Raw genomic sequence first — 13,347 nt, 5'->3', positions numbered from 1 at the left:
CGTATATACCATTATACAAGCTGGAGATGGACCGGGTAAATTTACATCCCATAATGATAAGATTTCAACTCGACGATGATCGCCCAACGGCGCGCGGAGACTGGGGTGAGTTTCAGCGTGTAACGTTACCGTCTTCGATACTAACTGCTATTATCAACATTTGACCCACATTAGATGATTGGTATAACGCTGCCCACGGAATTATAAACGCCCCCTAGCCCATCCGGTCAACATCAGATGACGTGTAGTAACTTCTAGAAGTACGTCTAGTTGGAATTTTTTATATCGCGCTGATTGCCATAAAACTGTATTGCATCATCAATATAATGCATTTGGGGCTATAGATCACGTTCTGGAGAAAGCTGCAGAAAGAGATGAAAACATACTTATACATTAGACCATACTTTACTATGAATATGTGAATGAAAAAGTTTAACGTTGCTACACAATGAACAATACATATAGGACTTTGAATGGGCCCTAATAATGGCAATGTAGCAATAGAATTTAAAAAGTTATAGCCATGCAAAGAAGGGGTACTTCTCCATAGACAAATAGAGCCGGCAACCTATGGTATATCATTAATTTAACCCAAGGCAACCAAAGTGTTAACAGGAGGGCATTCCCAATACATATGCATATATGTACCAATAGCACCGTTTGAACACAAGGAGCAGAGAGTCTTGTCTGAGACCCAACGATTTAAATTATAAATACAAATATTTAAAAAGAAAATCGTGGTTGGCTATAAACGAGTGTTGGGTGAAACAGATACTAGCAACAGATTCAGGGTCAGTTATTTTCCCATTGTACGAATTGTTAAGCTTATCGATTGTAAGGGAAATCCTCAGTGAACGAAAACATAAACGCTGTTATTTTGCTACCTTTACGATTAATTGCGAATATTTTCATGTTGAGCTATAGCTTGTGGATGAATACGCGCAGAAAGGTACACTATGCCAATGTTCATGCTTTATTTCTTTTAAACAAGCCAATTTAGAAATGGGCAATGGGGAAATACATTAAGTGGAACAGAGGGTGGCACAGGAAAAAATGAAAATGACGTAACCACTACACTTCCCTATTGTACCACTATCATCATGCTCACTCTACCATATTCTACCACTATCATCATGCTAACTACCATATTCTACCACTATCATCATGCTAACTACCATATTCTACCACTATCATTATGCTAGCTCACTAACATATAGGGTGACCACCTGTCCCGCGACTCGCGGGACAGTCCTGATATTGGGCCGTTTGTCCCGCGTCCCGCAACAACAAAGCAATGTCCTGCAATTCAAAGATAAAAAAAAAATATATATATATATATATATATATATATATATATATATATATATATATTTTATATTTTTTATTTTTTATTTTTTATCTTTCAAAGATTATTATTTAAAAAATGTTTTAAATGTTGTTAATTTAATGCCTCGTTCCAATACCCTCTTATATTTAAAATAAAAAAATCGGGCGACGTCACAAACCAATGCATTGCGCAGCCGAGCAATAGTATCCATCTGCAGGACCACAGCACCGACACATTTACCACAGCACCGACACATTTAGGACCGCGACACTTTGCGGACCCACACTCTCCAGACCCTCGCTCCCATTGGCTGATTTGGGTCACGTGACCGTCCCACCCAATGGCTGAGTGGAGAGTGTGGGTCCGCAAAGTGTCACGGTCCTGAGAGTATCGGTGCTGTGGTCCTGCAGCAGGATGCATCTCCAGCCGAGGCTGCTGAGCAGCTCACTCGAGTCGCGCTGCCTGTCACCTGTCCGAGTCGGTGTTCTGCGAAATTCTACTACTCTGCTGAGAACTGCTGCCGTAGCGCGAATCGCCTATATATGTTTGGACAGCTGGGTGACGTCACCCTATAGTTCACTCCGAATTCCAACAGGTGTACCGACATTTTATCATCTACAAATACATTCGGCTGCAAAGCCAATTACATGCAAATATTTACATGCATATACAGTTCAAAAGGTGCAATGAAAAACATATGTTTAAGATATTGTTTAAGATATATCAACAACAAGACTCAACAAGACGTTCGTCAGCAAGGTGGCAGGATATTGTAGTGTGAACGATTGTGGGTCATGCGAATGCGTGCGCCATGCGTGCCAGCAGGTATAGTAGAATTTCGCAGAACACCGTTTCAGATGATCCCCAAAAGGTAGAATGCAGGATCTGCCACTGACAGGAGCTTCACCCATGGAGGAGAGGGGGACGTCACATATAGTTGTTCAGCAAGTCTGGCCCGACTATTATTGAGAACTGAATCAATCAGAGGGTCGGTTTGTTATAATAACAGAATACACAGGGAGTATCGCCGGGACACTGTCCAGAGGGAAGGGGGCAATAGAATCCGGAGGCTAATATCCCCAAAACCGGAGGTGAGTTTAATAAGATTAATAACAAAATGAGCTATATATAGCCTACCGTCTGCGTCGAATATGATATATAGGCATTTAAATAATAAATACATTTATTTAATTTTAATTAGCAATAAAAAAAAATTTAAATACTTTTTTTTTTTTTTTTTTTTTTTGCCACCCCCCCCCCCCCCTCCCCCCCTACGTGTCCCGCATTGTCCCGCAAAAGCAGTGCTGCTGTCCTGCGACTGAACCATTTTGACCTGGTCACCCTACTAACATATGCTACCACTATCATCATGCTAACTAGTAACTACCATATTCTACCACTATCATCATGCTCACTCTACCATATTCTACCACTATCATCATGCTAACTACCATATTCTACCACTATCATCATGCTCACTCTACCATATTCTACCACTATCATCACACTAACTACCATATTCTACCACTATCATCATGCTCTCACTACCATATTCTACCACTATCTTCATGCTAACTACCATATTCTACCACTATCATCATGCTAACTAGTAACTACCATATTCTACCACTATCATTATGCTAATAGTAGAATTGTTCATTTTAGTTCCATAACCACTCGGAACACTCCCAACATTTTGTGATTTACACTTATTTGCCATCTTTCCCAGAGTCGAGACAAGAAGAATGATATCAGTTTCATCTGTGTCCAGTAGCCCCAGAGGCAGGTCCAGGTGCCTGCTAGCCTAGCTTAGCACAATGACTGGGAGCAGTAGGGAGCAGCTAGCCTAGCTTAGCACAATGACTGGAAGCAGTAGGGAGCAGCTAGCCTTACTCCATCAAAAGTGAAGAAATATACATTTCAACAACTCTAAAACGGACGCACAGAGATCAATCATCTCGTCTAACTCTTGGGGAAGATGGCAAACATTTTCCTTTAACATCGGTCAGTATAACACAACAAATTTACCAAAAACACTCATTGAGATACAATACAAATTGGAAAATTCCTTTCTTAAACAAACCCTGGTGGTTGAGCAGGTCAGTAGAATAAGCAGTTGTGCGTGTGTGCTTGTTCCTCGGCCAGCAGGTCCAGTATCTGGCCATGGAAGACTACAATGGAGCCTGCTGCCCCATCAGCAAGGGGCTCCACACTTTCTTCAGGACACCCTGCACCGAGGAGCCCCGGATCCCCCTCAACAAAGGGGACACCATCCTGGCCACCCGGGGTACCAAGTGAGTCAGTGTAGAGACCAGCAGATACCCATACTGATATCAGACCAATACCAGGCTGAAACACGGTATCTGTATCTTGAGAATAACATGTATGAACATTTTAAAAACACGACTTGATTTTTGGTACAGGCCCAGTTCTCTCTCTCCCTCTCTCTCACACCCCTCTTTCCCTCTCTCCCTCTCTCTGTCCCCCTGTCTTCCTCTCTCCCCCAGCATATCTCTCTCTTACACCCCTCTTTCCCTCTCTGTCTCCATCTCCTACCTCTCTCCCATACAGGGGTCCTCACATTTTAAATGTCAGGAATACATTAGGCCACAGACACTCATTTGATTTAGGCGAGTCAATATATGGTTTAACCCCAAAAAAATTGATACAAAAGGTTTTTCAATGGATTCTGGTAGTATTGGGCGTGCTAAATAACATACTAAAAGTCGACCAAAATCGACCCCTCCGAAAGCCGTCATTTCCAAGATGGCGTCCCAGATGGCTATATCTCAAATTAAGAAAATGGTGCAAAGGATTTCTCAACTGATTCTGGTACCTCTGGGCATGCTCACTAACATACTAAAAATCTAGGAAAATACACCTTCCAGAAAGGCTTCATTTTCAAGATGGCGTCCAAAATTGCGGCTGGCCAAGCTTAAAATGGCTATATATATGTCAATATAAAAATTATATAAATGATTTTGTCATTTGATTCTGGTACCCCAAGTACCCCTAGACATACTTAGGAACATACTAAAGTTTTAGGGAAATACACCTTCAGAAGAGGCTTAATTTTCAAAATGGTGTCCAAAATGACGACTGGGAGCTTAGAATGCCTGTATCTCAAATGGGAAAACATTTCTAAAGGATTTATAAACTGATTCTGGCACCTCTATACATTAATGACGAGCAAAATATCTAGCTAAATATATCTGCTAGGAATGCATCATTTGCATCATCAAAATGGCTGCATGTAGCTTATTTTGGCTAAAATTAAAATTGGTTATTATATTCAACCTAGAAATCTGGCTTTGGTGTTGAACACAAAATAAATGACCCACTTATTGTGGTCTTTAGGCCTACTCATCATCATCTTCAGGATCCTCTGGGAGAAACTTGTTATGTGGATTGTCACATTCATGAAGTTGACATGGTCCACAGATGGTACAAGGTAGTCCATATTTTCTGCATGAGCAGCGAAGTGTCTTGCAGGCAGTGGTACAGTTACAATGAATGACCTTCAAGAGACTGTCTGGAGCAGCATTCATTGTTGACATGAGTGGGACAAATCTATTGTCCTGCAGGTTCCAGCCCCAGTCTAGAGCATCTATACCATCATCTGTTTCCATCCAGACCATGACCTGGTAGTATGCTCTACGACAGTGGAATTTGGTAGCAGATTCAGTTGGTGGTAGACGTTCAGGCGTTACCGTTGATGAAGCTGAGACAACCTTCTTGCTGAAAATGTTATATCTCATTTTTGCAAGCGAATCTGTGCACTTTCCACCAAAAAAGACAGTCATTGCTTGGCACCCAAGGTCATCGATCACATCTGTTGTCTGGTTTGGTACAGTGAATGCATTGGCACAAGCCTGAAGGACAGGATCCCCTTTTACAAGTTTTTGGAATGCTGTCTTTTTGCCAACTCCGAAGATCCGGGAAGTTGTGTCACAGCCAGTCACAGCATGGATGAACAGCAACTGAGAACACACATCCTGTCCGAGTACTTCTTTCAAATGGTTTATGGCATGAATTGACCACAGTGCAATCCCGTTCTTTCAGTTCATCACTTATCATGTGGATCAGTTTCTGTTTATTCAGATCTCTTGACAGGAACTCCTCCTTCTTACCTGAGAACTCTGTCTCAGCAGTGAAGTTGACAATGGGATGAATATTGTTTCCTCTTCTTTGATGTGTGTTGTCTTTAATGGATGGCCCATCCTCATAGCCATCAAACACAATGGTTGTAGCTGAGCCATAATGTTGGATGGTGAAGTCTGCATATGACTGTGCAATTTTACCATAGCTTTGTCCGTGCTTCCATTGTATTCGGTGAAGGAGTGAACCACCATCAAGAACATAATGCTCCGTTTCTGGTACAGAATCTAGGATTGCATCACTTGCATGATCACAGATCGTGTGCGCTAGTTGTGGTTTATCAGCTTTGCGGAAGACGTTTCCGGCTTCAAAGAGGGCAGGAGGGAAAGGACTGAGTTCGTAACGCATAACCTCCTCCAATGACAGCTCTCCAGTTTGGGAGACAATAAGGAAACGTTGAAAAAGAAGTGCAGAATCAATGATTCGATCAGGAGCAACCTTGATAGACGATTTTTGTCCAAGGGTTATGGCTTTATCCTTTCTACTAAATGAAAATGTGAATGCCGGCTGTCCGATCATTTTGTGCATGATGTTGCGTCCAACAGAGTCATAATCATGCACGTTCACTCCATCCTCAGCGACAACACCTGTAACAACATTCCTTAAAGAAGAGTCTGGAGAGAAAGGTGAACATATAGCAAGTTTTGAAGTGATCTTCTCCAGGTCAGCAGCATCCCTTTTCATCCTTGCCTCTGTTGAATCCTTGTGCTGTTCTGATGTTGTGTATGTCTGGTTTGAGAACTCCTGCATTGCGGTGTTATACTCTGATGTTATGCCCTTTGACATTGTCCAAAGGGATCTCTGATTGTCGGTCATTCCACTTCCATGTGTCATCCCTCCTGTAGTCTTCAATGACCTCATCAATGTTGTTTCGATTACAAGATCTGAGCTGAGGCCTGCCCATGATTGGCTGCTGCGACGGATAACATGAAAACCCTTTTCAAATTGTCTGAAGACATCTGGGTGGTTGATGTGAAGCTGACTCATCTCTTGGACATAAAAGTGTGCCGATTTCAAGTAATTGTAATGCCCAGCCGCAGCGAATATCGGCATGCATTCAGAAACAGCGCGTAGGTGCAAAAGCCAGGAACCTGTGCGATCTGCTGTTATCAGTGACCTAGCAACTTCTAACATGTGTTGGTAATTTAGCCACAACTGACTAGTTTTGGATCTAGCACACAGTTCCATCTTCCTTTTTCCCAGCTCTTCATTTATTGTAATGAGGGTCTCTGATGTGAACACTGTTTCCAATGGCATTTCACCCTTAACTATTGAGGTATACATTGCTTCAGACTGTTCAACCATTGCTGCAAATTCATGACTATTGTCACGTTTTAGACTCAAACGTGAAAGATGTAAAAGATACTTAAAGTTATAAGAGATGAAACACTTTTGAAGGTATTTATTATAAAAAGTTTAACAAGCAATGTAATATAAAAGTGAATAAGCAAAGTATTTATACAAGGTAAATATAGCAAGGTACAATTTGAAATCTAGATTGTTACAACCGGCCGGTCGAGTATATAAAAGAAAGGAAAAAACAGTCCAGTCCTTTCTGGGTCCGTCCAGTCTAGTCAAAGCAGAGAAGTAAAAGAAGTGAAGTCCAGTCTCTTCTCTGTCAGGGTGTTTTATTGGTCCCCCAATCGACCAGTGTGGTTGTGGTTTTCGTCCTGCGTGCACGTTGTGTGTCTGTGTGTATTGGTCAGTCAGTATGTCCGCCGTGCATGAGTGCATGGAACGCACATTTACGTGTACGTTTGTGCGTGTGTGTCTCTATGATAACGATCTGTGATTAATGGAGACTGGAATATGTGACCACTGGATGACCTGGTCGTATATTATTCGGCTTGTGGCATCTTGTTGAATTATGTGATCCGGCTTATCTGGTGGGTGCTGTGTGCGCAAGGGTGTGTGTGTGTGTGTGTGTGTAGGTTTGTGTGTGTGTTTTGAGGGTGTGGATGTGTGTGTGTATGTGTGAGCTTGTCCTATGTGTAAGTGTGTGTGTATCTGGTATATGCTTGTGTGAGAGGGACGGAACCATGCACCAGGGGTCAGCTTGCAGGTCACTGATCTGTGAGTGCTCTAGCTGTGCTGGAGAGAGAGACTCCCAAGGGAACCAGGCCCTGCACAGTGAATGTCTTCTGTTATAAATCTACATATACATGTAGAATGTCTCTGCTATAAACTTACATGATACGTGTCATATTTCATCACTATCATCTACCATTTCTGATATTATCATGCGGTTAAGACATTTGTCAACCAGAAGATGGCCACGGAATGCTCTCTGAACTGATTTGCCTGTCATCATATGGGCTACTGAGTTCTCCCCATAGACTACCCCTAGAATGTCCTTAAGTCCTGTACCGTCCATCAGTGTACCAATTGCTCCTAGCACATTCATAAATGTGTGAAATCCTCCTAGGAGCAGGACAAAGGACTTGAGGTGACTGCACTGTGGTGAATCTAGGATTATCTCTGCTGCTTTCCAATATAGGGGTTGGTCAAATGTAACTACTGGGGCAAGGTGGTGTTTGGATGCCAGACCACAAATGAACTCCAGTGTTGACAGAATGCATGTTTTGTCTCCGGAGTACATGTCTATCATTGGTAAGTATCTCACTGAAGACTGCCCTGGATGTTCATCTCCCTTATGAATAATGTGCATCATCCCCTGCCAACCAGGTGCAGGCTGTTTGAAATTGAACGATAACTCCCAAAGCAGATCAACCATCTTGTTACATTCTGCGAGTCTTGGAAGTTCTTTAAATGTGGTGTCTCTGCAAAAGTGTTTGGCAAAGTGATAATCTATTATCACAACTTTTGACCTCTGCACAAGATTCAGTTCATTAATTCTGAACCTTGGAATCCTTTGGTCTGTCTTCTGTCCTGGTGTCAAGGCAGCTATCATGCCCATCCCATGAAATGTCCCTTTCCCATCAATTGTTAGAATATTATGATCTACATTGTCTGCAGCAAATAAGACGTTGTGTTCAACACATCAATATCCTTACCAAGCATGTTTGGTGCAGTACAATTTGCAGCATTCATTTCAAACCTCTGCAGTTCAGAATAGGAAGAGCAGAATCCCATCTTATTCAGCATATCTACAATGAACCGAGACCGGTTTAAGTGGTGCATTTGCACTGCTAGGCCAATTTGCAAAGGGGCAAGGACAGCTCGTGGTCGGACTGCCTGTATGATTGCGTGGCCAATACTAGCAATTTTCTGCTCTGTCTCTTTACCGACAAACAAAGCTTTTAACACAATGTGGAGTGATTGTGGAATATAATCAAGGGCATTCTGTAGTTTTAGTGTCTAGCTAGCTTGAGAGCTGAGAGTGCAAACACCTCTGTCAAAGACTAGAATGAAACTGGGGCTTAAATAACACTGCCAGGTCAGACACGCCCAGGCATGCCCAAACACAGGATTAGGTCAGAAAAGAAAGAAAGAAACTGATTCAGAAAAAGAAGGCTTCAACTATGGTAGTTTGGGAGCTGGAGAGTGCAAACACCTCTAACTATAACAACTATAATGGTCAAAAAGAAGGTTTCAACTATGCTAGCTTGAGAGCTGAGAGTGCAAACACCTCTGTCAAAGACTAGAATGAAACTGGGGCTTAAATAACACTGCCAGGTCAGACACGCCCAGGCATGCCCAAACACAGGACTAGGTCAGAAAAGAAAGAAAGAAACTGATTCAGAAAAAGAAGGCTTCAACGATGGTAGTTTGGGAGCTGGAGAGTGCAAACATCTCTAACTATAACAACTATAATGGTCAAAAAGAAGGCTTCAACTATGCTAGCTTGAGAGCTGGAGAGTGCAAACACCTTTTTTAGTAAGCTATTTGTATTTGTATAGTCATTTTAAGCTCCTGGGCGCCAGTTTGGACGCCATCTTGAAAATGATGCCTTTCCGGAAGGTGTATTTTCCTAGATTTTTAGTATGTTCACAAGCATGTCTAGAGGTACCAGAATCAAGTGAAAAATCATAGTTATATATTTTTTTCTATTGAGATATATAGCCATTTTAAGCTTGGTCTGCCGCCATTTTGGACGCCATCTTGAAAATTAAGCCTTTCTGGAAGGTGTATTTTCCTAGATTTTTTGTATGTTAGTGAACATGCCCAGGGGTACCAGAATCAGTTGAGAAATCCTTTGCACCATATTCTCAATTTGAGATATAGCCATTTTAATATCTCCACCGCCATCTGGGACGCCATCTTGGAAATGGCGGCTTTCGGGGGGGGTCGATTTTGGTCGACTTTTAGTATGTTATTTAGCACGCCCAATACTATCGGAATCCATCGAAAAACCTTTTGTATCAATTTTTTTTGGGTTAAGTGCTTTTTTTTCATAGATTGACTCGCCTAATTATATTTTGCAGCAGGGAGCTCCATCTGAGAAGATTTTTGTTTGATATTAGTGTCTATACTACAGTATACTGATAAACTGGGGACCCCCTAGAACCCCCCCCCCAAGGACCCCCGACTGCACTTTAGGGACCACCTCTGACCTCTGTGTTTCCTTGTAGATGGTGGATGTACGGAGACAAGATTCTGGCAGAGGAGGAGATGATAGGTAGGAACTGAAGAGACTGTCAGATCTATAGATGCTTCTTACTATACACTACAAGACTTCAACCATACACTAGACTTCTACCATACACGACCAGACTTCTACCATACACTACAAGACTTCAACCATACACTACCAGACTTCTACCATACACTACAAGACTTCTACCATACACTACATACAAGACTTCTACCATACACGACCAGACTTCTACCATACACTACAAGACTTCAACCATACACTACCAGACTTCTACCATACACTACAAGACTTCTACCATACACTACCAGACTTCTACCATACACTACAATACTTCTACCATACACTACATACAAGACTTCTACCATACACTACCAGACTTCTACCATACACTACAAGACTTCTACCATACACTACATACAAGACTTCTACCATACACTACATACAAGACTTCTACCATACACTACAATACTTCTACCATACACGACCAGACTTCTACTATACACTACCAGACGTCTACCATACACTACAAGACTTCAACCATACACTACCAGACTTCTGCCATACACGACCAGACTTCTACCATACACTACAAGACTTCAACCATACACTACCAGACTTCTACCATACACTACAAGACTTCTACCATACACTACATACAAGACTTCTACCATACACGACCAGACTTCTACCATACACTACATACAAGACTTCTACCATACACTACAATACTTCTACCATACACTACAAGACTTCTACCATACACTACATACAAGACTTCTACCATACACTACATACAAGACTTCTACCATACACTACAATACTTCTACCATACACGACCAGACTTCTACTATACACTACCAGACGTCTACCATACACTACAAGACTTCAACCATACACTACCAGACTTCTGCCATACACGACCAGACTTCTACCATACACTACAAGACTTCAACCATACACTACCAGACTTCTACCATACACTACAAGACTTCTACCATACACTACATACAAGACTTCTACCATACACGACCAGACTTCTACCATACACTACATACAAGACTTCTACCATACACGACCAGACTTCTACCATACACTACAAGACTTCAACCATACACTACCAGACTTCTACCATACACTACAAGACGTCTACCATACACTACATACAAGACTTCTACCATACACTACCAGACTTCTATCATACACTACAAGACTTCTACCATACACTACATACAAGACTTCTACCATACACTACATACAAGACTTCTACCATACACTACAAGACTTCAACCATACACTACCAGACTTCTACCATACACGCCCAGACTTCTACCATACACTACAAGACTTCTACCATACACTACCAGACTTCTACCATACACTACAAGACTTCTACCATACACTACATACAAGACTTCTACCATACACTACCAGACTTCTACCATACAGTAAGAAGCATTTTGTATGAAAGTATTCTGTACTTCTGTATGACAACTATTAAAGAAACTACACTACAAGACTACACTACACTACAAGACTACACTACCAGACTTCTACCAAACAGTAAGAAGCATTTTGTATGAAAGTATTCTGTACTTCTGTATGACAACTATTAAAGAAACTACACTACAAGACTTCTACCATACACTACAAGACTTCTACCATACACTACAATACTTCTACCATACACTACATACAAGACTTCTACCATACACTACAAGACTTCTACCATACACTACATACAAGACTTCTACCATACACTACAAGACTTATACCATACACTACATACAAGACTTCTACCATACACTACATACAAGACTTCTACCATACACTACCAGACTTCTACCATACATGACCAGACTTCTACCATACACTACAAGACTTCTACCATACACTACAAGACTTCTACCATACACTACCAGACTTCTACCATACACTACAAGACTTCTACCATACACTACATACAAGACTTCTACCATACACTACCAGACTTCTACCATACACTACCAGACTTCTACCATACACTACAAGACTTCTACCATACACTACAAGACTTCTACCATACATTACAAGACTCTCTACCATACACCTACAAGACGTCTACCCATACACGGCGGCTGGGTGGCGTAGCGGCGATTGCGCTTGTCACCAATGCAAGAGACTGAATCCCAGTCTCACAGCATTGCCTTCGGCTTGGGGCCGGCCGTCGTACTGGCTCATTTGGCAGAGTCAGCGGGTGGAAGTCGATGGGTGGGGATTGGACGTTGTGGACAGCGACCCCTACAGGTCAGTTGGAAGACGCCTGCACAGCAGAGACAGGAAGTGGCGAGGGTAGTGTGAGCCTCCCATGCGTTACACCTCGCCAATGAGAGTCCGCGCTGGCAGGCGAAAAGATGTGACAGGCTGCCTCCTCGTGTGATACAAGGCTTCTATCCTCTCTACAACCGACCAGTGGGGGGCATAGTCGAGCAACGTTCAAGACGGGGGAGGGGAGAATTGGATACACGAAATTGGGATGGGGGATTTTTTTTAAAAAAAGTGGATAAAAAAAAAGACTTCTACCATACACTACAAGACGTCTTACACCTACCATACACTATAATACTTCTACCATACACTACAAGACGTCTACAATACACTACAAGACGTCTTACACCTACCATACACTACAAGACTTCTACCATACACTACTACAGGGGTTCTCAACCTTTCTGCTGCCAAGGCACCCCTGTGTTCAATAAAATATTCCAGGGCACCCCTACATACGATAAAGACTTTTCCGGTCCTGTCTTTTTTGCTACAATGATGACAAAAGTGCTTGCTTTCAAAATAATGTTTATTTAAGAAACCGGGAAACACATTTGTGTGTATATGCAGGCTATATAATGCATGCTATATAATGCATTATTAACAGGTGTTTCAGGTCTAAATGGCTTAGTACTGTTGACATTACACTGCTTGTAGTAGTAAATCAAATAGCATATTTCTTTAAATAAAATTACAGAAAATTATCACTAAAGTGCTATCTGTTGCAGCTGCACACTTTTCCATAAAAATAGCATATTTGGATAAGTGTGACCATTTCTCAAACTGAAAATCATGTATTTTTTTTTAAATACAGAAAAGGATCACTAAAGTGCTATCTGTTGCAGCTGCACTGTTCTCCATAAAAAATAGCATATTTGGATAAGTTTGACCATTTCTCAAAAACAGAAAATCATGTATTACAGTAAATACATAAAAGGATCACCAAGTTACCATTTCTCAAAAAATATAAATAAATACAGAAAATAAGCACTGGTTCACT

General features: G+C 41.6%; 1 protein-coding gene across 2 annotated transcripts in view; it reads left to right on the top strand.

The window, feature by feature from the left end:
• Nucleotides 1–13,347, top strand: part of zdhhc6 (zDHHC palmitoyltransferase 6) — a 52,792-nt gene that overhangs the window by 36,999 nt on the left and 2,446 nt on the right. The window contains exons 9-10 of one of the 2 annotated variants that reach the window (XM_084323689.1): nt 3,476–3,621; nt 10,018–10,064. In XM_084323689.1, the coding sequence (XP_084179815.1) occupies nt 3,476–3,621; nt 10,018–10,064 (193 nt within the window). Of the gene's footprint in view, nt 1–3,472; nt 3,622–10,017; nt 10,065–13,347 lie in introns of both variants that reach the window. The other variant, XM_084323688.1, reaches the window with a different exon arrangement.

This window comes from Notolepis coatsorum, assembly GCF_963971535.1.
Source record: "Notolepis coatsorum genome assembly, chromosome: 10".
Classification (NCBI taxonomy): Eukaryota; Metazoa; Chordata; class Actinopteri; order Aulopiformes; family Paralepididae; genus Notolepis; species Notolepis coatsorum.
The sequence above is the reverse complement of the archived record's forward strand: the minus strand, read 5'-3'. Positions and strand labels throughout refer to the sequence as shown.